The 21,776-nt window shown below is 50.1% G+C and overlaps 2 protein-coding genes across 4 annotated transcripts; one reads left to right on the forward strand and one right to left on the reverse strand.

Moving 5' to 3' along the window:
- Positions 1–691: 691 nt before the first annotated feature.
- Positions 692–7,243, reverse strand: POLR3H (RNA polymerase III subunit H). The gene is made up of 6 exons (XM_056482542.1): positions 6,837–7,243; positions 5,575–5,671; positions 3,900–3,986; positions 2,879–2,942; positions 2,061–2,268; positions 692–1,573 (listed from the first exon to the last, which is right to left on the reverse strand). Exons 1-6 carry the CDS (start codon positions 6,945–6,947, stop codon positions 1,520–1,522), a joined length of 621 nt encoding a protein of 206 aa, XP_056338517.1. The 5' UTR covers positions 6,948–7,243; the 3' UTR covers positions 692–1,519.
- On the forward strand, positions 7,225–21,737 carry CSDC2 (cold shock domain containing C2). Of its 3 annotated transcripts, none has more exons than XM_056482540.1 (5): positions 7,225–7,421; positions 10,631–10,781; positions 19,021–19,286; positions 19,488–19,610; positions 19,882–21,730. In XM_056482540.1, the coding sequence occupies exons 2-5, from the start codon at positions 10,770–10,772 to the stop codon at positions 20,042–20,044; spliced, it is 564 nt and encodes a 187-aa protein (XP_056338515.1). In that variant the 5' UTR covers positions 7,225–7,421; positions 10,631–10,769; the 3' UTR covers positions 20,045–21,730. The 3 variants fall into 3 exon arrangements, with proteins under 3 accessions (XP_056338515.1, XP_056338516.1, XP_056338514.1); XM_056482541.1 differs by having other exon boundaries at positions 7,261–7,547; XM_056482539.1 differs by lacking the exons at positions 7,225–7,421; positions 10,631–10,781 and adding an exon at positions 12,313–12,882 and having other exon boundaries at positions 19,882–21,737.
- Positions 21,738–21,776: the final 39 nt, after the last annotated feature.

Below are 21,776 nucleotides of genomic sequence, written 5' to 3' on the forward strand. Positions count from 1 at the left end.
CTGAGCAAAACAGCTACCTGCAGTAGTTGGACTGTTTTCTCCCCCTTACCCTGGAACTACCCCAGAAGACCCTGTGTGGAAGCTCCTCATTTGTTTCACCCAAATTTCCACCTATACAAACAGCTGGGAGGTTTCTGCAAACAGTTGTTTATACCACAGCTAGATCGTTGCATGTTGTGAGCACTGCTGCTCTGTAGGTGGCATTCAGTATTGTGTGCACAGATGGACCTCAGTTACTATGCAAACCTAAAGAATTCTAGGCTCCTTTTTAATTAGGGCATTGCACCAGAAATAACAGTTGAGAATTAAGGGGTTCTAGCGACGCTGCAGGGAGGGCGCTGATGACTCAGGCTTTGTTTTCACAGTTGGAGGTTAAGCAGTCCCACTATCCCAGGGAATTACAGCTCCTTCCTGCCAAACGTGGCTGGCTTTGTAATTATGTGCAACATCACTCTCTTGGCAATGGGCCCTGCATAGATTTTACTCACTGTTTTGTTCCCTCCTTTCCTTGTACTGCTGTCAGGGAGGGTGATGGCAATTGTTTGTCATTGGCTGTTAGCACAGAGCAAAGCATTGGTCTCAAATCTGTCTGCCTTGAAATCCAAGTAGCTAAACTGCAGGAGGCAAGTGTTTTCTTCCTGCTAGGCAGGAAGCTAATAGTTTCCCCACAAATTGTACAGGAAGGCAGGCTGTGTGGTTTTTACTATTTATTCCACTTACAGTATGAACATCCCCCCACAAACAAGGATTTAGCTTGCTCAACATAGCCTTGGTCCATTTCAGTTCATAATTTCCTATTTTCAGTCAAACTCCTGCAAAGTTTATTTCATTCTGCATAAATACAGCCCACCCAAAGAAGTTGTTCCATTCAGCACAATAAGCAGCCTGTAGTTTTCCACAGTGGTCATCTTCACTAAGCCTGGGTTACTTTTGGGTAAACTGTCATTCCCGTTCCTTCTGGCTGACTTCATACATGGATAAAGTTTCCATTCTTAGCAGAATAGCACCACCACCTTCCTTGCTCTCCCAGCAGCAGCATTTTCCAGGTCTCCAGAGTACCACACCTCTACTAACTCTAGCCTTTTTCTATCTCTTCTTCATTTCCTGTCAAAAGAAGGGCAGGTTTCTACTCCTCTGAGATCAAGCTCCCAACTTAAGGAGTGGTATACTTCTTGATAGGTATTCCCTTCTGTCTTTACTCACTGAAGTCAACTCCTTCCTAAATTCAGGCAAGCGAAGACCTCCACAATTTTCCCTCCGGGGCAGGAGACCAAAGCTCCAGCTGAGTTTGTAGCTGCTGTGCTCAAGGCTTTTTGTGCCTGTAAATTCACTTCTGCACATCAGTGAAGATGTTACTTGAAAGCAACTGTCTCTGGCAGCTTGGAAGCTGAAGGAAAAACAGAGAATGACAGGTCTAATTCCTAATTCAGCTTCAGAGGAGTGATGAGCACCAGCAGGGCTCCTTTATCCCCCAAAACATCCACCGGAAAGACTTTTGTAGAGCAGGCTCTGACGACAGCTAACTGTTTGTCCACCACGACAGGAGGCCCAGGCCAGGCTCGCTGATTGATCCCTGTTCAGAGAGAGAAGACGAGAGCACACAGTTGTAAACTGCATAGAGAATAGAGGAAAATGCCTAAAAATACAACATCTCTCCCTTTAAAGTTATGGAACACAGCTGCCACTGGTTCAGATCCACCTTTCTCATGCATTGTACTCAGCTGGGTTTTATGCCAGAACACTGCAAGGAAAGACTGTTCGGCTGCCACATAAACCTTGATGTGTTGCTCCCAGCTCTGTACTCTTCATGCACACGCAGTTTGCTTTAAATCAGCCTCTCAGGGGGAACCACCAACAACCACAACATGCTCCAGTGAAAACACTCAGAAAACAGAGCAACCACAAGAAAAACTTAATTTCTCCCCTTTTCCACTCCTTTCATTTTGTGACTGCTTCATGGTCAGCTTAAAGCAATCAGTTCCTTGGGAAAGGGGTGCTATTTCAGACACTGAATAAACCACAACACTCACAAGGCTGTAAAAATTAATGCACACAGTTACCACAAGAGTGTAGGGTGCCTCTTTCTTCTGGACTTCTTCTGTGACATTTGAAGTGGAAGCCTCTGCAGAGCTTGGACCAGTCGGTGATGTATCAACAAACGTCTCATCCACGACTCGGAAGCGGATCTCTTCCCCAATGTCCATGTAAAGGTCATGGGCTCCTTCTTCTGTCTCATATTCCCACACCCACACCTGCTCTGCTTCATCACTGGCCAAGGATTAAGGAGGGAAAGAGTATTCTGTTTGACAGATCACTTTCTGACAGTTCTGAGAATAGACTCAATTCAAAGCCTTTTCACAGTTATTTTCCAAACCGCCGTGTGCTGTCCCAGATCATTGTCTGAGCAACCCAGGACCCCCATCATCCTGATTTTCCTGCATCAAGCTGCACGCTGATCTACACATCCCCCCAAAAAACCCAGCAACAGAAAAGCCCCCCAGACAAGCAAAACTCCTCAGACTCAGGACAACCTCGCCTACCACACCGAAGTACATCAGACACACACGTACGCAGACATTACACGATGTGGTAAAACCTGCACTCTATCTTCAGCAGCAGCCAAGACGGGAGGCAGGGATTACAGCTGGGCAGAGGACACTGCCATTCATTTCTATCAGTGGGCACAATGATCCTGTAAAACCTAATGAGCGTGAGGGCCTGTCTAGCTGTGATAACAGTCTGTGGGACCTGTCCGACAGAAGGGCTTAGCTTCTGCTGCTGAACACCTTCATTGTTGCAGCAGTGAATGCCTGTTAGGCCAGCAATGCACAATCTTTTGAAATGAAGTAGTAAAGTTATAAAGGTGATCAAAGGATACAACTTAGCTGGCTGCTGCAGGGATTCTGGTGGGATGACAATATCATCAAAGAATCCAATAGAAACTGCGGAGAAAAGAATTTGGTTAAGACTGAAACAATTCTTTGCAAATGATGTTCCACAGCGATTCCTAAAATGCATTTCTAGGCTCATTCTCCTTCCTCTCTCAGGAAGGACATTGAGATTATGCAGGAATTATTCTTTGAGCCACAACGCTCAATTTCAGTTGGCAGCAAAGCAACCACCCAGCTGAAAGTACATAGAGCAACAGAGGACACAGTCTTCGTGCCCGCTGGGAAAGGAAAAGGTTGTTTGGAGCAGGAATGGAAATGAAAGCGTTCCAAGAAATGAGTCAGATGCTATAGAGGTCTGCGACAAAAAAGAGCTTAAAAATCACAGATGTAGTGTGTTAAATAAAGACCAATATAAAGTTAGAACAGCCCCCACACCCCCCTTGAGATTTCATTATGTTGAATTTTATCAGGGAATGGGCCATGCCCAAATGCAGCAACAAAGCAGCCAAGGTAACCTTATTGTCCTAATTTAACAACTGAGCAGCAGAGTTCCCTTGTATGGAATACTCCTAGGGGAAGGAAAGCAACTCATCAATTATATATTCCATGACTCTGGCAGCACTTTGTGCTCTCAAAGACATTTCCCTGACATGTTTTCAGGTACAGGAAATGCTCACAAATTTGCACAGCACTATAGGAAAAATACATCAGACCAACAAATTTTTTTTAAAAAAACTAATTCTGTTAACTGAAGCAAGGAAAGGAATCCAGTCTACACTCCAGATGAGCTTGCCTCTTACTCTTGGGCAAAAGGAAAAGGGAGTGTGGACAAAACCATAAAGAAGCTGCCAGGCTCAAACTACCAACCAGCCTCAGATCAGAGTAGTAGAGGCCTGTAGCAGCCACTAAGTACCCCACAGAGAGCATGATGCCAGCCAAAATCAGTGTCTCAACAGACCCAAGAACTCTGCAGCTCACGTGTCCCTAAAGCCAGAAGTTGCGGTTTACCGTGGACGCCATCCTGGCTGCAGCTTTTAATCTGTCCAATCAGAATCTCATCCAGGAAGGGATGGAAGACCACATAGCGGAAATGCACTTAAAAGAAAACAGATCATTAATGTTATGTCCATGTTAGTAAGCTAGAGTCCTCCCACAGGATGGCAGGCATTAAAACAAAATCCCACATCCTGTACGCCCTCTAAAACACCAAGCTTTTTTTTACAACTTCTTTACAGGCACTGATTAGATAGAAAAATGGGAATAAGAGTTCTGATTCCTAACTGGCTTGTATCAATTCTGGCAGCAGCTGATCAGCAGTGCACTGTTCCCAGCTCCTCAGTTTTGCAAGAAGTTCACAGAAAGTGTAAGATGATAAACACGGAGCATGCCCTCTGATTAAGTTATGATGGAAGCACAATGCTTCACGGTCAAGAATATCAGCTGGAATTATACTTTCTCCTAATACTTCTCTCTTTTATCTTTGTCTGCAATGTTGTATTTTCATTAAATGAAATATTTTAAATCAAGTATTATCAGATTAAAGAAGGTTCTCTAACATAACTGGATTTTTCCTCCAAGCTAGATAAAATATTTCCAACTAAGCACACGACATTTACAATTACAAGAATGCTACACTAAGACAATCTCAGCCAAACGATGCTTCTGAGAAATTTAACATCATTTTAGCTGAACCTCCTCAGTGCTCCTCTTTTAAACTAGGCAGTGCATTTAGGAAAGAGTTATTACCAGACACAGTGGGATTTATCTAAGTGCTACCCCAGAAAAGCAGACTTTTTTTCTGAGCTCAGAGAGAAAAGTTCTCCTCTTTCAGTGCAAGGAGTAATTCTAAGTTGAGAAGCTGAATGGAGATTAAAGCAAGCAGGAAAGCCTGACATCCTCCTTCAGTATTAGAAAAGCTTTTATTTGCAGGAAGTGAGTTTGATTCTTTTTTTTTGGAGTTAAAATTTAGACAAGGGGAGGCACATATAGTCAGTGCAGTTCCATTCTAACAGGAGATATTTCACATGTTCAACCTATGTTTCCACATTGTAAACTGAAACTAGAAAAATGCATCTCTTAACAGTTTAAACCCTCATTTTAACTTAAAAGGAATTGTTTTTTATGCACTTACTTGCATTTTTTACTCAGATTTACCAAGAGTCAAAGTAAAGAAATTAGTCATTCTTTATTAAAAAAAAAATCACTAGAAATGTATGATGAACCAGATCTGTCTAAAAGTGTCATAAAACTTCCAGCTAGTACAAGACCATTAAACGCTGTGCAAATGCTATATGTAGAAACAGGTTTCAACATCCTAGCTAGGGAAAATAAGCTTCAAAAAGAAAAAATATCAGAGAAATGCAGACCAACTTATTTTCTGTGTGCAGACCTTCAATAATTTTCAACTAAATTAACCCTTTCCTTACCCCACAGCTATGGTTCTAATTATAGAACAGAGATGGGCTGCTGGAGAAGGCATGGACTGGCTATTTAAAGCCAGTATTTGTACCCAAAACTGCAAAGAAAATAAGAGACTTTCACTATGTTCCTCTTGCCCTCCTAACTGGAACAGAGTTAAGGCTGTGAACTTAAGGTTGTTACCTTACCTAACAACTGAACTCAGCTCACATTTCCAGATCATTAACTAACCTGCAACACAATATAACTGAGGAGAAGCACTTACCTTTGGTATGTGATGCACCATCACCAGGAAATATGTATGAATCTTCCAGCTTTGTGATATCATACAGACAGATGCAGAGCCCTACATTGTATACGACCTGATAAAAGAAAAAAAAATTTAAGAGCAGTAAATCAAGCAACTCACCAGGTAAAATCAAGCAAATTCTGGAATCCATACATTACACACACCTTTTCAAAAGGCAGCAACAGAGGGGTGGCAAGATGGGATGGAGGTTGTTTTGGAACATTGCCTTCAACACCACCACCAGCACAGGAGAACCCCAACCCAAGTGTTGTGGGAGCACACTGGCACTGGAAAGAACACTGCCACAAAGAACCCCTTGGGGAAATTGTCAGTGGTGAGAGAACTTGAGCTGCCAAGACAGCAAACAGCTCCCCATCATTCACCAGCCCCGCAGCTTGTCCAAATGCTACACATGCTTTTTGCTAGTTATGCTCTGAGAAGGCTCTCCTCTAGGCTTGCCTTTGTCTTACATTGTATCAGCTTTGGGGAGACACAAGGCAAATTATTGGTTTCTCTGCTACTTCTGAGACAGCTTCGCTGCCTACAAAATTTGAGGCATCTGCCAGTCAGCAGTGGATGAAGGAAGACTTTTGATTTTCATAACCTGCCTGTATAATCTGCTATTCACAATCCTTCAGGTTGCTCTTTTGAGTTCCTTTCATGCTGACAGCTGCATTTTGAGTTTTGCACCTGCTTCATGTTGAAAGCCATACACGAATCACAGTCCCAGGGGTGTACAGGGAAACTCTGACCTCCAGGTCCACCAGAAAACACATTTTATATCCTGCACCAAAGGCCAACTTCTTACTGCCACCATGTATCTCAATTACTAAGCACAGACCAAATCAGCTATTAACAGCTTCATTTCTCTTTCAGTGTTACTGTTCTACATGTGTTTATACAGTATTTTTTTCTTTAAATTCCCCACTGGACGGCTTAGTTTGCATTTGTTTTTCAGGCTGCATTTTGGATTGCTCCTTTTAACATAAACCAGCAGCTGCTCTCACTTCTCTTCCATGCTTCTATGCCCCATCTGGTGTCTCAGTATCTTCCCATTACAACATCAGCCATTAGAAAAATGTCCCCTTTGAGACGATACGTGGCTATTTCTTTGTTTACAGTCGCAGGGGGTGTCCTTCACATCAAAATCCACGCACCTCAGTAGGCAAAAGTAAAAGGAAGAAACGCTCAGGGATGTTGTGATGCCTGCATCTGCCTATACGTGACCCACGCTTTACCTTATTGGCCAATTTCTTGTTTAGCTCTTCAGCAATGGATTCGTTCAGTTTCCTTTCAAACTGCCATGGAGGAATTCTTACAGTGTCAGTCATCTCCACCAGGACAAACATGGTGGCGTGGGGGGGAGGGGGGCTCGGAGACGCCAACAACCTCGAGAATCGGAGCGCCGCGACCGAGCCTGGGACCCTGTGGCACGGATCCCGGTGGGGCGGCGGATCCCAGCTGTCCTTTCCTGAGGGAAAAGTGGCCGGGAGCGGCGGGGAGCGGCGGGGAGCGGCCCCTCACGCACCTGCCGCACGCGGACCGCACCGCGCCGCGCGCCCCGGCCTCGCGCCGCTTCCGGCACCGCCGCAGCCAATCGCGTTCGGCTGGCGGGTCGCGCGCCCTGATTGACACTGCGCGAGGCGGGGCGGGGCCGCCGCCATTTTGTCCCTCCTCAGGCGGGGCGGGGCGGGGCCGGGCTGGCCTTGCCACCCGCTGTCCCCCGAGCGGGATGGTTTTGTTAATATAAACGTGGAAAGGGGCTTAGCACCCACCCGTCCTTTCCAGGGATGCTGTGTTATTCCTTCCTCCGCTCCCGGCAGGTGGGTCTCCGGGCGCTTTCTCCCGTGCCACAGCTAGAATAATTCTCAACTGCGATTATTCTGATTTATAATTTTCGTAAACTTCAAGCTATACAGATCACAGAAGGTCACAGAAACACGGAACAGGTCAGATAGGAAGGGACTGCAGTGGGGCATCAAGCAGGGTAGATAAATTATACAGAGAATAGAAATTTTCAGAGATAATCTTCTATGTGTCCTATGTAGATAAAGATTGCCTGTTTTCTAATGTTTTGGACTGTGTTAGGAAGTTTATTTTCCAGCCATTTTGGTATCATGGTCATCCCAGAGCACATGGCACAGGAATTGCATCCTCTCTCCGGTGAGGGAGACTCCACACCCTCTCTGGGCAATCTGTTCCAGTGTGGTCACTGCACAGTAAAAAAGTTATTCTTCACGTTTAGGTGGAACTTCCTGTGCATCAGTTTCTGCCCCATTGCCTCTTGTCCTATTGCTTGGCACCACCGAGAAGAGCCTGGCTCCAATCTCTTGACACCCTTTATGAGCTGATACACGTTAATGAGGTCCCCTCTGAGTCTTCTCAAGCCTGAACAGACTCAGTTCCCTCAGCCTTTCCTTCTAAGAGAGGAGCTCCAGTCTCCTGATTATCCCTGTTGCCCTCTGCTGGACCTGCTGCCGGAGCTCCATGTCTCTCTTGCACTCAGGAACCCAAAGATCAAAGTCTCTGCCTCTCTGATAACCATTTCTTCAGGGGTTTGCCCATGTCTCCAGCAAACCCTGGTGGGTTTGTAATCCTCTTTGCACCTGGAAGCTCCTCACAGCTGTGTCTGCCCAATGCTTAGGTCAAGGTTCTTTTCAGGGACAAACTGCCACCATGCAGAGCTGGAATAATTTGTGAGAGTTAATTGCCAGAAAGAAACCAACCCCCATGGTATAATTTTTGAGGCCTCAGTGAGGGAATCAGTGTGAGGGAGAAGCAGCATGAGAGATGGCAGAAAACAAGGGGGTGTGCTAACGTCTGAGGTTTGTCAGGGAAAATGAATAGAAGTTGTTTGAAGTGTGTTTAAAAAAAGATCTGCCAGGAAAACCAAACATCCCTGGCTGACAGCAAAAACTGCACTGTCAGCATCATGGCTTTGATGCAAAGGCTAAGTGTGTCATCCCCCACAGTCCCCAGCAACGCCTGGTGGGATGGTAACGAGCAGTTTAGGTAAGAAATCATTAAGTGTTGAGCTGTCTGGGAAAGGGAGGGGGAAACAAGGTTGGAAATACCCTGGTTAGGCCTCATTAAGAAGATACCTATCTTGGGCAAGGAGGTGTTGATCTCTTCTCAATTGCTCTGTTCCATCAGGGTCTGTCGGGTTGTGGGGTTGTTTTTTGTTTTTTTGTTTTTTTGTTTTTTTGTTTTTTTGTTTTTTTGTTTTTTTTTTTTAATAAATGTAGCTGGTCTGCCCATGTTTGGCATTTTTGTAGTAAATAGGAGGCCAAAAACAAGATTTCCCCTGTCACCTAGGAAGAGCATCATTTTTCTTAGAGGATCATCTACTGTCTCAGCAAGGAGCTCTGCTGCCAGCACAGCAGACAGTCCTCTATCAGAACACCTCAACCCAAATCCCCAGCGTTTCTTGCTCTTCTTGTCCTACTTCAGGGAGCCTTACAAAGGCTCCTTTCTCCTGCACTCCAGGCACGGCTGCGCTAATCTCGGCACAGCACAGCTTTGCTGGCACACATGCTGCATCCCTTGCTGTTCTGTCCTGGCCTCATGCAGGTCTGGCAAAGCAAGGCTTGACCTTTATCTAGTGCAGCTTTTGTAGGTGTCTGTAGCTACTTTTCCAGAAGAGCAAATTGTTCTCCAGCCTGTCCTGAGGGCAGGGGAAGAATTAGCTTTGATATCACACAAGGAAAGAGAGCTTAGGCACTGTTGGTTTTGGCAAGGTGGTCACTCTTGATGCTTGTATATAAGAACTGTAGGGTTAAGTGGGACATGCCCTCAGGGAACAGTAGACTGAAATACCTGGGAGAACATGGGAGATGGAGAGAAATGGATTTGGACAGAGTCATATCATGCTTCCTTTTCTAGTCCATTCTTGAGCTAACATTTTCCATGCTTCCTATAACCATGCCCCATCAGGGGCTTTTGGGTGCCCAATATGAAGCAGGCACATCTCCCTTCAGCCTTATCCACAGCCCCCAAAAAACAGCTGTGTGAGCAGCAGGTCTGCAAGGCTTTGCTTCATCCTGTCTTGGGTCTAGGACTCAAGTGAGGTGGGTCCTCTATGAGTGAGGTCTTTTGTGTGCTGTAAGTGCAGACAGCAAGCAAGATGTGCAGAATTCCTCTGTCCTGTATCAGCTCTGTGATTGGCAACAAGGATTGAATACTGTGGGCCACTTCTTAGTAAGGACAATAAGATTCCTCTTCTCTGTGCAGCTGTGTATTTTGGTAAAAGTTGCAGGTACTTTGGTTTCACACTGGGGAAACTGAATTGGAATGTGTGCAGAGAAAGCTGGCCATGGCAGTGTCAGATGAGCTTCACTGCCTCTGATACCAGGCTACAATCACCCCAGAGAAAAGTCTGGCTGTCAGTGTCTCAGCCTCTACCAGCAACATCCCAGGCTGTGGGAAATGATTTCCAGTCTCACTTTCTTCAGGTAGCCCCTCCCCAGTCCCAGACGGTGTGTGCCTGGGCTATCTATGCATGACAGATGTTGCTCTGTTCCCACCTAGGTTTTCTCCCTGGAAGAATTCCATATTTCATAAATGCTGTCTTCAATGTAAAAATATAAACAAAATCCAAATTATGCTCTGTAAAATATGGGTGCTGCCTCAACTCAGCTTATGGTAGTGCTCAGTTACACTATATTTATTGATGCTGCTGAAGTGTCTTGCTGTTGGAGATGATGTGAACAGCTTTGTTTTGCTGAGTTGTCTCCTTTTCTCCCACTAGTACTGACATGGTGAATATCCAGAAATCCATGGTGCCTGTACATACCTTCTTACACATAGCCATGAAGTCTCTAGAGTCTCTCTCAGCAGTACTGGGGCTTTTCCAGTATTTCAGAGCATGGTTCTTAGTTGCTGGGTTGGTTGTTTTTTTTTTTTTGTGTGTTTTTGTTTGTTTGTTTGTTTGTTTGTTTTTTAAGCTTTAGCTACTGGAATCCAGGGTTTGCAGATGAGCTTTTCTGTCCCTCAGAGAAAATACCAGACATTTCTCATTCTCTTGATTGTACAGGAAAACTGGAAAATAATATTTGAAGTTACCTGAAGGATTGGAACCTTTGAGGAAAATTAAAGGAGCCCCCAAATTACCTGGTTTAAGATCTCCTCTGTCCCCACATGCCCATGGCTCTTGGAAGAAAACTGGCTCAGGGATGCTACAGGAGGTGAGTGGTAATTTGCATCTCGACTGTTCTGGCCCTCCTTTGATTGATTCCAAAGGAATTATGTATCTTCTCACATAAAAAGTCCTCTGCACTCCTGCCTTTGCTTCCATCTCTGCAGGCATCTCTGGCACCCCCACTCCCACTCTCTGTTTGATCAAAGCTTCCCCTCTTCTCCTTTTATCATTTTTAAAGCATGCCTGCTTTAGACTCTGCCTCCTCCACTGCAGCACATGCCCAGAGTCACCTTCCAGCCAAATGTACTTCGAGTTCCCCGTGCCTTTTCCATCAAGAGTCTTTATGTGGGACAGCCAAAGTTGTCCCCCAAGAAAGGAGTTGTTCCCCATCTCAGGAGAAACTCAGAGTGGAGACAGAGCTGTCTGGGGGTCTCCTCCCATTCTTTTGCAGAGTTCTGAAGAGTAGACTGGAGTGATAAGACTTATGGTGCCTGTAGGGCATGAATGGGGCTCCTGTTCTGTCATGGAAAACTACTTGAAAAGCCACAGAGTGTGATGGGCAATAGCAGAACCCACTGGCACTTGGAGATTCAGTGCTTCTTGTTGGCCTTGCCATGGGCTGTTCTCTTCTGCCTGTGGAGCTTTATTCTGCATTACAATTCATTGACAGGAGAGAGACAAGTGCTCTGTGATCTCATCCCTCTGTCAAAGCCATGGGAACAGCCCCATATCAACACCCAGTGGATGGGTGGATGGATGGATGAATGGATGGGTGGAGCAGTTGGGACCCCATCTCCTGACTCTGTGCCATGCCTTGTGGTTTCCACACAACTTGTGTGCCACCCTGCAGCCCTAAGGGTTGTTTGTGGGACAGGTCTAGTCGTCATCACCATGTACAGCTACTTAGAATGTATCAAGGAAAAAGTTTAAGGAAACAAAAGCAGCCGGTGACCACCCTGTGTCACAGGATGCCCGTAAGAGCTCCCTGCAGCACTGACATTGTGTGATGGTTGTTAGGGTTGATGTCAATTTTATTCCAGGATCACAGGGACTTGCTTGGTAAAGTGCTGATGTTGACTACCTTTCTAGTCCAAAATGAGGTTGGTATCACCTAAATCCACCCTGAGTTATGCCTACCCAGCCTGTTCTTACCAGCCTCCAGTGATGGAGACGCTGGTGCTTGGCCAGGTAATCTACTTGAGTAAATAACTGTCTGTTCTGTTAGAAAGTGTTTCCTAATGTCTAACATCAATCATACTCTTTGTAATTTAAGCCCCATTACTCCTCACCCTAATCCCCAATGGAATCGGCAAACGACTTTGCCCTCATCCCACTGCCTTACACCCCTGCTAGAGAAAGTTTCAGGTCAATTTATGGCATGACCTCTGCCCATGGAGGCGGCTCCCCTGAGCACGGTCACACAAGCACAGGGGAAAACAGAAAGGAAAGATCTTCTGGCACAGAAGAAATGAGACCCTCGGGAAGCACCTTAGGAAGCTGTGAGCCCGGAGAGAGTGGGGCAGTAGGATGGGTTCGCAGCATGCTCCTCCTGTTCTCTCCTCCTGCTCCAGGGTGACTGCGGTACCCAGGGGTGCCTGGGAAGGCAGGAAGAGCGGCTGCAGGACACCAGTGAGACTTGGGGTGACAAGGAAGAGGTTTCACTCATTGTGAGGGACCCTGTCTGCATCCCTGCCTGCAGTGCACACCCCATCCTGCTGTCCCTACAGCCTGTGAGGCTGCCCCACTGCGTCCGGCTGTGCCACCAGTGTGCGTCACTTTGCGCAACCGGAGCGATGCAGCCCCCCGGGGCCGATCCTCGTCACCTCCGGGCCCCCATACAGACTTTTTCCTTTAAGCCCAGCTAGCTCAGAAATGACCAGGCTGATCCCTCCCACCTGCCCGCTCCCCCTGGCCCGGCCCTGACGTCAGGGGAAGGCGTGCGGATGCGTGTGTGTTCGAGGCGCACATCATCCACACATCAGATAGCGCAGATCCATCAGCCGGCAGGCAGCCAGCCGCGAAACCCCCCGGAGCTGGGCTGCAGGCGAGAGCGCTGCCCCTCGCAAAGCAGCAGAGGAGCGTCCGGCCCCTCCGAGCACCGATGCTCTGCGGAGCGCAGCGCCAGGGAGCCCGTCGCTGCTGAGGAGGTGAGTGAGGGGAGGTACAATGGCCATGCAGCGCGCCCGGGCTATTGTAGCTGGAGATTAAACTTCACGGACCACCTTTTCCTTTGAAACCTGCTTTTTTCTTTTGACGGTGGAGAGGTGAGAGGATGAAGCGTGACTTCCCAGCTCCGGTTTGATTATTCCCCACCAGCCTCAGGAACAATAACTCCCCTGGGGGTGGCGGCGGCAATGTTGCACGTCTGCTTTGGCTTGGGGGCAAATAATCCAGGGCTTTACCACGGAGGGCTGAGCTCAGCTGGGATCCAGCTCTTTGATTGCCGAGTGAGCAGGAGACAATTTGTGAAAAATCTGATTTATTAAAGTAGGCTGATAGTGATGGGAGCTGGAATTGGGGTTGCTTTGGACTGGCTGCACTATTCCTGCCGATGGCAAGTTAGATCCACAAAGGAGGAAGGAAGGACACAGACGAAGATGTTTGTGCCAGGTCTTTGAACAGATGCTATGCTAGTTTAAAAAACAAAAATCATCACAAGAAAGCAAGCAAATCTCAAACTTGGTATTTGGGAATGATGATTATGCATACATGCTTAAAAGATAAATCAAGCCTCCATGATGGTTTCTCCCTTTGCTTCTCCTTTGCATCTGTCAGCCTGCTTGCTGTCCCTCATGGCCTCCTTGAGAGCAGGGTAGCCCAGCACACTTCCATAAGGGAGCTTTTTATAATCAATCCATAAAGGTGACATTCATATTTTAGCGCTAAGCATGCTGTATCGTAGGCGAGACTATCTCAGCAAAGATCTCTGGAGTTACGAGTATGATTGGCTTAGCTGGGGAGGAGATGCTGTCAGTGTGCATTGCCCAAAAACCGCCTAGTTTTATTTTTCCTATAGTAATTTTTTCTCATCAAATGGGTTTGTAATAGGCAGGGTAGGTGACAAAATTGCTTTGCTTGGTATTTAACTCTTAACATGATCTGGTAAATGGAAACGGGAGAGGGGGGAGCTGAGAGGCTTTCATTAGCATTGGACAGAGACAGCGTTTATAAAAATCTGCCAGACACCAAGGCTGTGAGCCTCTCCGAGGAAGGAATGATGGAGAAACATAGTCCAGCCAGCGTTGCGGTGGCCCTGCTTTCCGTAACCCCTGCCTGGAGCTATTGTGGTTCTCCAGCTGGTTCCTGCCCTTCATGGCAGCCCCCCTGGGATCCCTGCTGGCCACTGTGTTGTTGTTGGGTGCCTCGGCAGGTGAATATGCCCAGCAGCTGAAAAATGGGATTTTTGTTTTTGCATTGAGCTCTGGGGACACGCTCATGCGTCTAGAGGGGTGTAGCTATTCTCTGTTTCAGCCTGTGTCTAGACAAGCTAGGTCTGGGGGGGCATCAGACTCCCCGAGAATGGCAGCAGGCCAGAGCATTGCTTTCTGTGCTCCATGGGGTGAGGAGACGGCTGCTGGCAGCTGGCTGTGGAGATGGGGTGTCTTTTTGACATACAGAGACCCTTTTTCCCACTGGGGCAGATTTAGAGGGGTAGTAAACCTGGCTCCTGAACTGGCAGCTGCAAGGGATGGAGAGAAGGGGATGGAGAGTGGCATGGAAGAGCCCATGCAGGAAATTGCTGCAAAAGGCAGCAGAGGGAAAATAGCCTCCAGCTCCTTGGCTGGGGCAAGGGGAGCAATGGCACTCGGGAGAGCCGAGTGTGGTGGCAGGCAGCATCCGAGCTGCGGATTTACAAAGAAGCGGCGGCGTGAAAGGGAACTGCCCATAAAGGCGACGGTTTGGCCAACCGAAGGGTCTCGTATAGAGCCGGAGCGTGACGGCCGCCAGCAAAGCGGCCACCCATCCGCCAATCCATCCTGGGCATCCCGGGGGTTCCAGCGCATGGGAAAGAGCACAAAGAAACGCCGCACGGGAGGGCCGACTCACCGAGGGCGATTAAGCTAATTAAATATGTATTCCCCCGCCCGGGCGAGGGAGAGTGAGATGATTTTTTTTTTTTTCCGCTGCCACTAATGAACGGGGAGTGGCAGATAGAGGCTGCTGCCTCTTCAAAAGGCTCTTTCCCCCCTTCTAGGGGGCCTTGAAAGGCTGTTTAGTTAAACAAGGTCACAGCCAGCACCCAAGTCAATGTGTTTGGCTTTAAAGAAGGGAAGAGAGACAGTGATTTTATTTGATAAACCGCAGACCTTTCAGTCGCTGCTGATGAATGGGGTACTTGGATCTCGAGATAAAAGCTGATGTGTCTACTGCCTGTCTGCCTTAATTGGCTTGGGTTTTCTGCCTCCGCCTGCAAGGGCTCCTGACTGTCAGCTCCGCTTGCTCAGGAGCCTGCCCACCAAAAAATATAAAAGCAAAGCTGGCTTCTGCAGCCTAAGAAGACCCTGTCACCAGAGGGCTGTGGGGATTGGCTTTGAGATGGTTTTTTTTTTGAGGAGGAGGGAAGGTGGACAGGGTAGGAGCTGGTTTTTTTTTTTATAAAGAGCATCCTTCCAGGGAACCCTGCCCTTGCAGCCACTTGCCTCCTTGGCTCGGAGGACTGTCACTCCGGGAGACCCTCGGAGCGAAGCCACCAAGAGGAGACAGGGAGGAGCGAGGTGGAGGTCCCGCAGCGGCGGTGAAGGGTGATTATGCTGGAAAGGCTTCCTGTGCCCCGCGGTAGAGCCGGGCTACTTCCTCAAGTGACCCGGATTTTGTCCCTGCACTCTATACGTGCCTGGTGTGGGACATAGTGTCCTGGGGTGGTGTCAGCCAGGTCGGGAGAGACCTGAGGTGGGGAGAGGTGCTCTCATCCGCATCCACAGGGATTACTGTGACCACAGGAGATTGAGGAGAGGGTAATAATGCCTTTTGTGCCGAGGTACTCCCTCCTTGCCCTCTACTGGCGCTGCACTGTGGAGAAATGGTTGGGGAGAGGATGGTGGGGTGGAGAGCAGGGAGGGAAGGAGGACAGTAGCGGTTTTCCCTGATCTGCATCTTGGCTGGGAGGGGAGGAGACACTGGTGAAGATATGCTTGTGTCCCCACTCTTCTCTCAGCCTGCTTTTGCCCCGAGTTTAATTTCCTCGGTCCCTTTGTTTGCAGCAGGGATTTAAATGAAGTGGGAGGTAGGATATGACCCTGAAGTCCCCCATGTGCCAAAGCTCCTATTCAGCCTCAGCTTCACCAGCACCACCAAAGCTAGGAATTCAGCTGCTGGGCACCAAGGCTGACTGACAAATCTGGGATGCTTGATCCATGTGCTGAAGAGGGGCAGAGTGCTCCTGGCTGAATGGGACAGCCTCGGCATGGCCCCAGGACAGGGATCTCTGCTCCAGCCCTTGCTCCAAGCTGAAGATAGAGCAGGCAGCTCCATGACATGTCCAGGCAGTGCATCTGCCAAGGATGGGGATCCCACAGCCTTGCTGTGCCCTGTCCCTGTGTTTATCCAAGTGAGCTGCCACCCTACATCAGGGCTCCCCCATAGCATCTCCATGGGCCATCCTGAGAGCCCTCAGAGTGCCTGTGGAGGACTGCACCTCGCTTGTTCTCCCACAAGGAGCAAGCTCAGCTCCTGGGGGCAAACAGCAGCCCAGGAGGGCACTCTCTGCTGTTGCCCCCTCTGCCTCAGGAGCAGACCTGCCTCCTCAGCAGTGCCCAGCATGCTCCCATTCTTCACCACCACTCATCCCTCAAAACAGGGAGCCTTCCAGGGCACCTGAGCCTGGGCTGGTCCCACAGCTGAACCTGGGGCAAACTCGCTCTTGGTTGCCACATTACCAGCCCACACCATTTTTTCCCTGCAAGCTCCGCCTCCTGCACACCCCCTTGCCTCTTATTTTAATTTTGCCTCTGGGAAACGTCCATTTTTCCAGCTCCGTGTGGATGCCAACCAACTCCCTCAGCATACTAATAGTTCGCTCCAAGCATCCTTATTCAGGTTACATACCCTCTATTGTCCCTAAGTTGGTGGGGGACAGAAAGGCCTCCTCTGTCAGAAAACGCTGCACAGAGGAGGCGCACCATGGTGAGGCCATTTTCATAGTGACAACTTCATGATTTGATAGACAACTGGGGGCCATTTCCTTCAAATCATCGCACTCCTCCAATCCTGACACCTCCTGGGAAGGTGACAAACCTTGCAACAATGCATGGGGATCACATCGCTTTTACTGTCCTGCAGTGGTCACGCTGCTTGCCAGCGCAGGCAGGGCAGCCAGATGAGGGCACAGATGAGAGCTGTGAAGCAGTTTGGTGTCTGGTCTGGCATTGGGGTGTCTCACTTGGGTGCTCCCTGAGCCTCTCTGAGCTCCTTAGGCATGGAGGAAGGAGATAGTGAGCCTGAGCCTGGGAGTGGGAGAAGGAGATGCTGAGCCAGGTTTTGGGGGAAATAGATACTGAACCTGGTCATGGAGGCAGGAAATGCTGAGCCTGTCAGGCCAGGAGCTGAGCAGCTCCTGTGTGGGGTGAGATGTGGAGCAAAGGCAGATGTGTATGCTTCAGTTGCTGCATGGAGGAGAGAAGCCACTGAAGCACAGGAAGGGTTTGGGTGTGGGGTGGGTGGGGAGCCAGGAAAGACAGTTTGGAGGGGTTTGCAGCCACAACTGGAAGTTGTCTTAGAGGGCAGGAGGAACGTGATGGCTTCTGCCACGCAGTAGGACTCTGATGTGGCCCTTACTGCCTGGGCCTGCCCTGGGGGTGAAGCTCTGCAGGGCTGAGATGGGGTAGCTGTCAGGAATCTGGCTAAAGCCCATATGGCAGAATCCAAGCTGGACTAGCAGCTGTGAGGGCCCATTAGCAGGCACAGCCCCTGGAAGAGGAAGAAAGTGGAGGTGGGTGAGTGGAACAGGAATTGCCTGGTCCCTCCTTGAAACTTCAGCTGCTCTAGAAATCTTTTTCCAAGTCCTTGGTGCTTGCTAATTTCAGAGTGAAGGTGACCCCCTTTTGTGCATCCCCCCAGGGCCTTGGTGTCTCAAAAGGCCACGGTGAGTCAGAAAAGAAATTAAATATTCTCTGTGTTTCCTGGTGTGTGCAGGTATTGTCCCAAAAGATGCTGCATGCCCAAGTGGGGTGGAAAAGGGCTGGTAGGGGTGCTGGGGAAGGGGGTGATAACTCCATGGGATATTGGGCTCCTCAGCTCCAGGTGATGGAAACTCCTGAGCCTGAGGAGCAATGGAAATGGGTGAGCCCCCACCTAGTGCACGCAAGGAGAGATGCCCTCAGGCATCTCCCTGGCATGGGGCACCCTGGGACAGAGGCACCAGCATCAGATGGAATAAAATCAACAGAGCAAGACCTTTCTGAACAAGCAGCTGCAGTGCTGATCACACATCAGAGCATCTAGGAGGCTTAAAAATGCACAACCCCTCCAATTTCATGCTGGGGTGCTTCAGCAAGGACAAGAGTGCCCACAATTGTGATTGCTCTGTCTGCAGGCTTTCTACCCCTTAGGGCTTTAACTCCTTGCAAATTGCATGATGCCTTCAGAAACTGGAGCCTGATGATGGCAGCAGCAGGAGGTTATGCTTGTGTAGTGGCTCGACTGAGGTGCCTGAGAGGCATGAGGGCTGCTGGCAGCCTCACCACATTCTCCTGGTGTTCCTTCTTCCTGATTGTGCCTGGATGGACAGCAGCTACTGGCTGGGGCTGGGGTTTATGTCCTAAATCCTATGGGGCTGAAGCAAGCTTCTCCTGTGCTGAGAAGACCTCAGACCCCTGACCTTGACATACCGACCTGTTGTCTCAGCCTTTTTTCTTCACTTTTTTATCAGAAATCTCAGGATGGGGGAAGTTCTCAGAGCCCAGGACTGGAGGCCTAGGCATGATGGCACTGCATGGACATCCTTCCCAAAATGGTCCCTGCCTGTGGCAGCCATTCCTCCAGCTCACTGCTTCTTTTCTCAGGGTGTACTTTTTAGTGACTTAATCTCAAATATGTGGGATTAGCCTAGCAATTGAAAGGCTGAACAAACCAGGTTCTTCCCTTGGGATTGATTTTCTGGAACATCGCAAGCTGGGACAGGCTTCCTGAGGCAATTCCCAGTGCTGGAGGTTGGTGTCCAATACTGAAGGCTGGCAGCATGCTCCCTGCTCCCAAATGGCTGGGAGCTGAGGGACAATTCCTGACAGCAAATTGAGCCCGAAGCCTCACAGAAGGCCCTGTAACCCCCAGCCCCTTTTGCTCCCCAGGTCACCAGCAGTAGGCCCACACACCTGGGCATCCTTTCTCCTGCTGCCCACCCACCCGATCCCAAAACGGAGGAGCCCACCGACCCCGCCATGTCATCGGACCCCAGCGCCCCGCCGGCAGTGCCACCCCTGCACTCCCCCAAGTCACCGGTGTGGCCCACCTTCCCCTTCCAGCGGGAGGGCAGCCGCATCTGGGAGCGGGGCAACCTCCTGCTGCGGGATCTGCCCAGCCCGCTCCCCACCAAGAGGACCAGGACCTACTCGGCGTAAGTACCCCGCGGGTTTGGGACTGTCTGGTTGAGCTTCAAACCCATGGCACCTGGTGCACTTTGCCAGTGTGGTGCCCAGCATCACTGCACACACCTGGCACTTGGTGGGTACCAGGCACTCGTCCCTGAACAAATTTTTCCCTGTGCCGCCTCCTGGGCAAGTGCCACCAGTGATAAATCTTCCCGTTCCTTCTGTAGGACAGCACGTGCCTCCGCTGGCCCCATCTTCAAGGGTGTCTGCAAGCAGTTCTCTCGCTCCCAGGGCCATGGGTTCATCACCCCAGAGAATGGCACTGAGGACATTTTCGTGCATGTGTCTGAGTAAGTCCCAGGGCCGTGTGATGACAGAAGACTCCAGAGGAGCCATGCCATTAGCATGGGGCAGGAGACCTGTGGGCTGGGGTGTGAATGTCTCCATGGGGTGAACATGGGTCTCTGCTGGTCTTGTACCATCCATCACCTGTGGGTTTTCTTTTCCAAGGCACAGCTGGTGGGTCAGATGCCTTCCTTCATTCTGGGTGGTCTGGGGCAGGGGTCCATCTCTTGGCTGCAGCATCGCCAGCACCACAAGCTCTCCTTTCCTCTCCTGCAGCATTGAGGGAGAGTACGTCCCAGTGGAGGGGGACGAGGTGACGTACAAGGTCTGTCCCATCCCTCCCAAGAACCAGAAGTTCCAGGCAGTGGAGGTGGTCCTCACCAACCTGGCGCCCCACACGAAGCACGAGACATGGTCTGGCCAGATCATCGGCTCCTAGGCGCCCGGGGGGGCCGCCAGCCACTCAGCCCCACGGAGCAAGCCTGCCCAGCCGCTCGCAAGGGGTGTGGGGGGAGCCGAGGCAGCAGCGGGGCGGGGCTGCCCCCAAACATGCAGGCGTTCGCGTTCAGTGTCTTTTATAAGGTTACGGTTTCCTTTCTCTGTGTGTGTTTGTAAGTGTCTGTCGAGGGGGACAGGGGAAGCAGAGCCCTCCCTAACTGTCCCCCAGCTCCGGGGGCAGCACTGAGCCCCATGTTCCATTCCTTGCTCCTGAGGCCATGGGGAACAGAGGAACCAGTCCTATGCCTCAGCCCTCCAGCTCTACTGGGCTGAAGCAGGTGCAGAGAGCAGGAGGGAAGAGCCTGGGTGGCTCAGCTCACCCTCCTGAACTCCACTCTGGCACCCCACTTGGTGCACAGTGGGACAGCAGCAGTGGGACATGTCCTGGTGCAGGGACAACAGGGTGGTGTGGGGTGGCATATCACTGTGCGGGGTCTGGGTGGCTGAGACTCATCCCCATGGCTGGCAGCTCACAGCACCCACCTGAGCCACACCCCTCCATCACAAGATCTCAGGTCAGCGGTGCCATGGGGAGATGACTGGTTAATAGAAAGCAAAAATCGAGTTTTAAGAGGCAGACAGCTGCTGACAGGGCACCCGGGGTGCTCGGTGCTGTGCCTGGGGGACTGCACCTGGGCACGGGGCAGAGGGCACTTAGCACCTCTGTGCTCCCCACTGCTGCTGGGCAGTTACGCACTTTTCTTGGCTCAGTACCGACATAGTTTTGGGGAGACAGACACTTTCTCCTCCTTCTCTTGCCCCCCAGCCTCCTGGGGACCCCTTTCCCACGTGTGTGTGTGTGTGTGTGCATGTCTGTAGCTTGCTGGGGTGGTGAGGGGCTGAGGGGTCTGAGCAGTCTCGGCCATGGGGCAAGCACAGCCACCTCCTCCCCAGCCCCTCGGTGTAGGCAGGGTCTTGTATACAAAGCACAAACTTTGTTTTTGGTCTTTTCTGCCAGGTGGGCTCCCACAGCCCCAGGGAGCAACAGGGCAGAGGGCACTGGGACAGGGACAACATGCACTGGGCTGATCCTGAGCTCACCCCAGGAAATGGTGCTGATGCTCCAGGAATTACCAGCATCTTAAGGGGTTCAAAGCAGGGTTGGGACAGTGGGATGCCAGCAGGTTCCCCTGAGCAGGGCAGGAGGTGATAGGCAGCTCCTGGAGCACCGTGCCAGCAGGAGCTGCTGGCACTGCTGGTGTTCAGCATGGATGGAGTGGGGTGTTTGCCACCTTTCTGCTGCAGCTGTTGATGACAGGGCTGAGTGGGGAGAGCAGCAGAGCAAGGCAGGTGCCACGCAGGACAGCTCCGCCCTGTGGATTTGGGAGGACCATCTGTGCTGGTGTGGGGATTGCCCCGGGACCCTCTGGCCCCTCTCACTGCCAACCTGAAGCCTGGCTCTCTCAGGGGCTGTGGCAACTGTGGCTCAGGCTCTAGCCATCCCCAAGACATGCAGTCAGCTTGGCCAAGGCAAACTGTTGGATTTTTTTTTTTTTTTGAAAAAAACTAAAACCCTAGACTTGTTGGTGTTTTTACAACTCTAGTGTGGTTCCGCCTGTCTGACCATATGTCAACCTTTGTAACATTGGCAATAAACCATTAAAAGTGACTTTCCCATGAGCCCTGCCCATCCTGGCTCTTTGTCCTGTGTGCATGTGTCACAGTGGCTCTCT

The sequence above is a fragment of the Oenanthe melanoleuca genome, chromosome 1A (genome assembly GCF_029582105.1).
Source record: "Oenanthe melanoleuca isolate GR-GAL-2019-014 chromosome 1A, OMel1.0, whole genome shotgun sequence".
NCBI lineage: Eukaryota > Metazoa > Chordata > Aves > Passeriformes > Muscicapidae > Oenanthe > Oenanthe melanoleuca.

What these genes read in the sequence shown, in the direction of transcription:
- POLR3H (XM_056482542.1), bottom strand. Translation starts at nt 6,947, where the DNA reads ATGTTTGTCCTGGTGGAGATGACTGACACTGTAAGAATTCCTCCATGG. An exon ending in ACAAGAAATTGGCCAATAAG is followed by an intron (nt 5,672 to 6,836) that starts GTAAAGCGTGGG and finishes TTCTTTTATCAG; the next exon opens with GTCGTATACAATGTAGGGCT. An exon ending in CAGCCAGGATGGCGTCCACG is followed by an intron (nt 2,943 to 3,899) that starts GTAAACCGCAAC and finishes TTTTCTCCGCAG; the next exon opens with TTTCTATTGGATTCTTTGAT.
- CSDC2 (XM_056482539.1), top strand. Translation starts at nt 12,679, where the DNA reads ATGCGTGTGTGTTCGAGGCGCACATCATCCACACATCAGATAGCGCAG. An exon ending in AGCCCGTCGCTGCTGAGGAG is followed by an intron (nt 12,883 to 19,020) that starts GTGAGTGAGGGG and finishes TTTGCTCCCCAG; the next exon opens with GTCACCAGCAGTAGGCCCAC. An exon ending in ATTTTCGTGCATGTGTCTGA is followed by an intron (nt 19,611 to 19,881) that starts GTAAGTCCCAGG and finishes CCTCTCCTGCAG; the next exon opens with CATTGAGGGAGAGTACGTCC.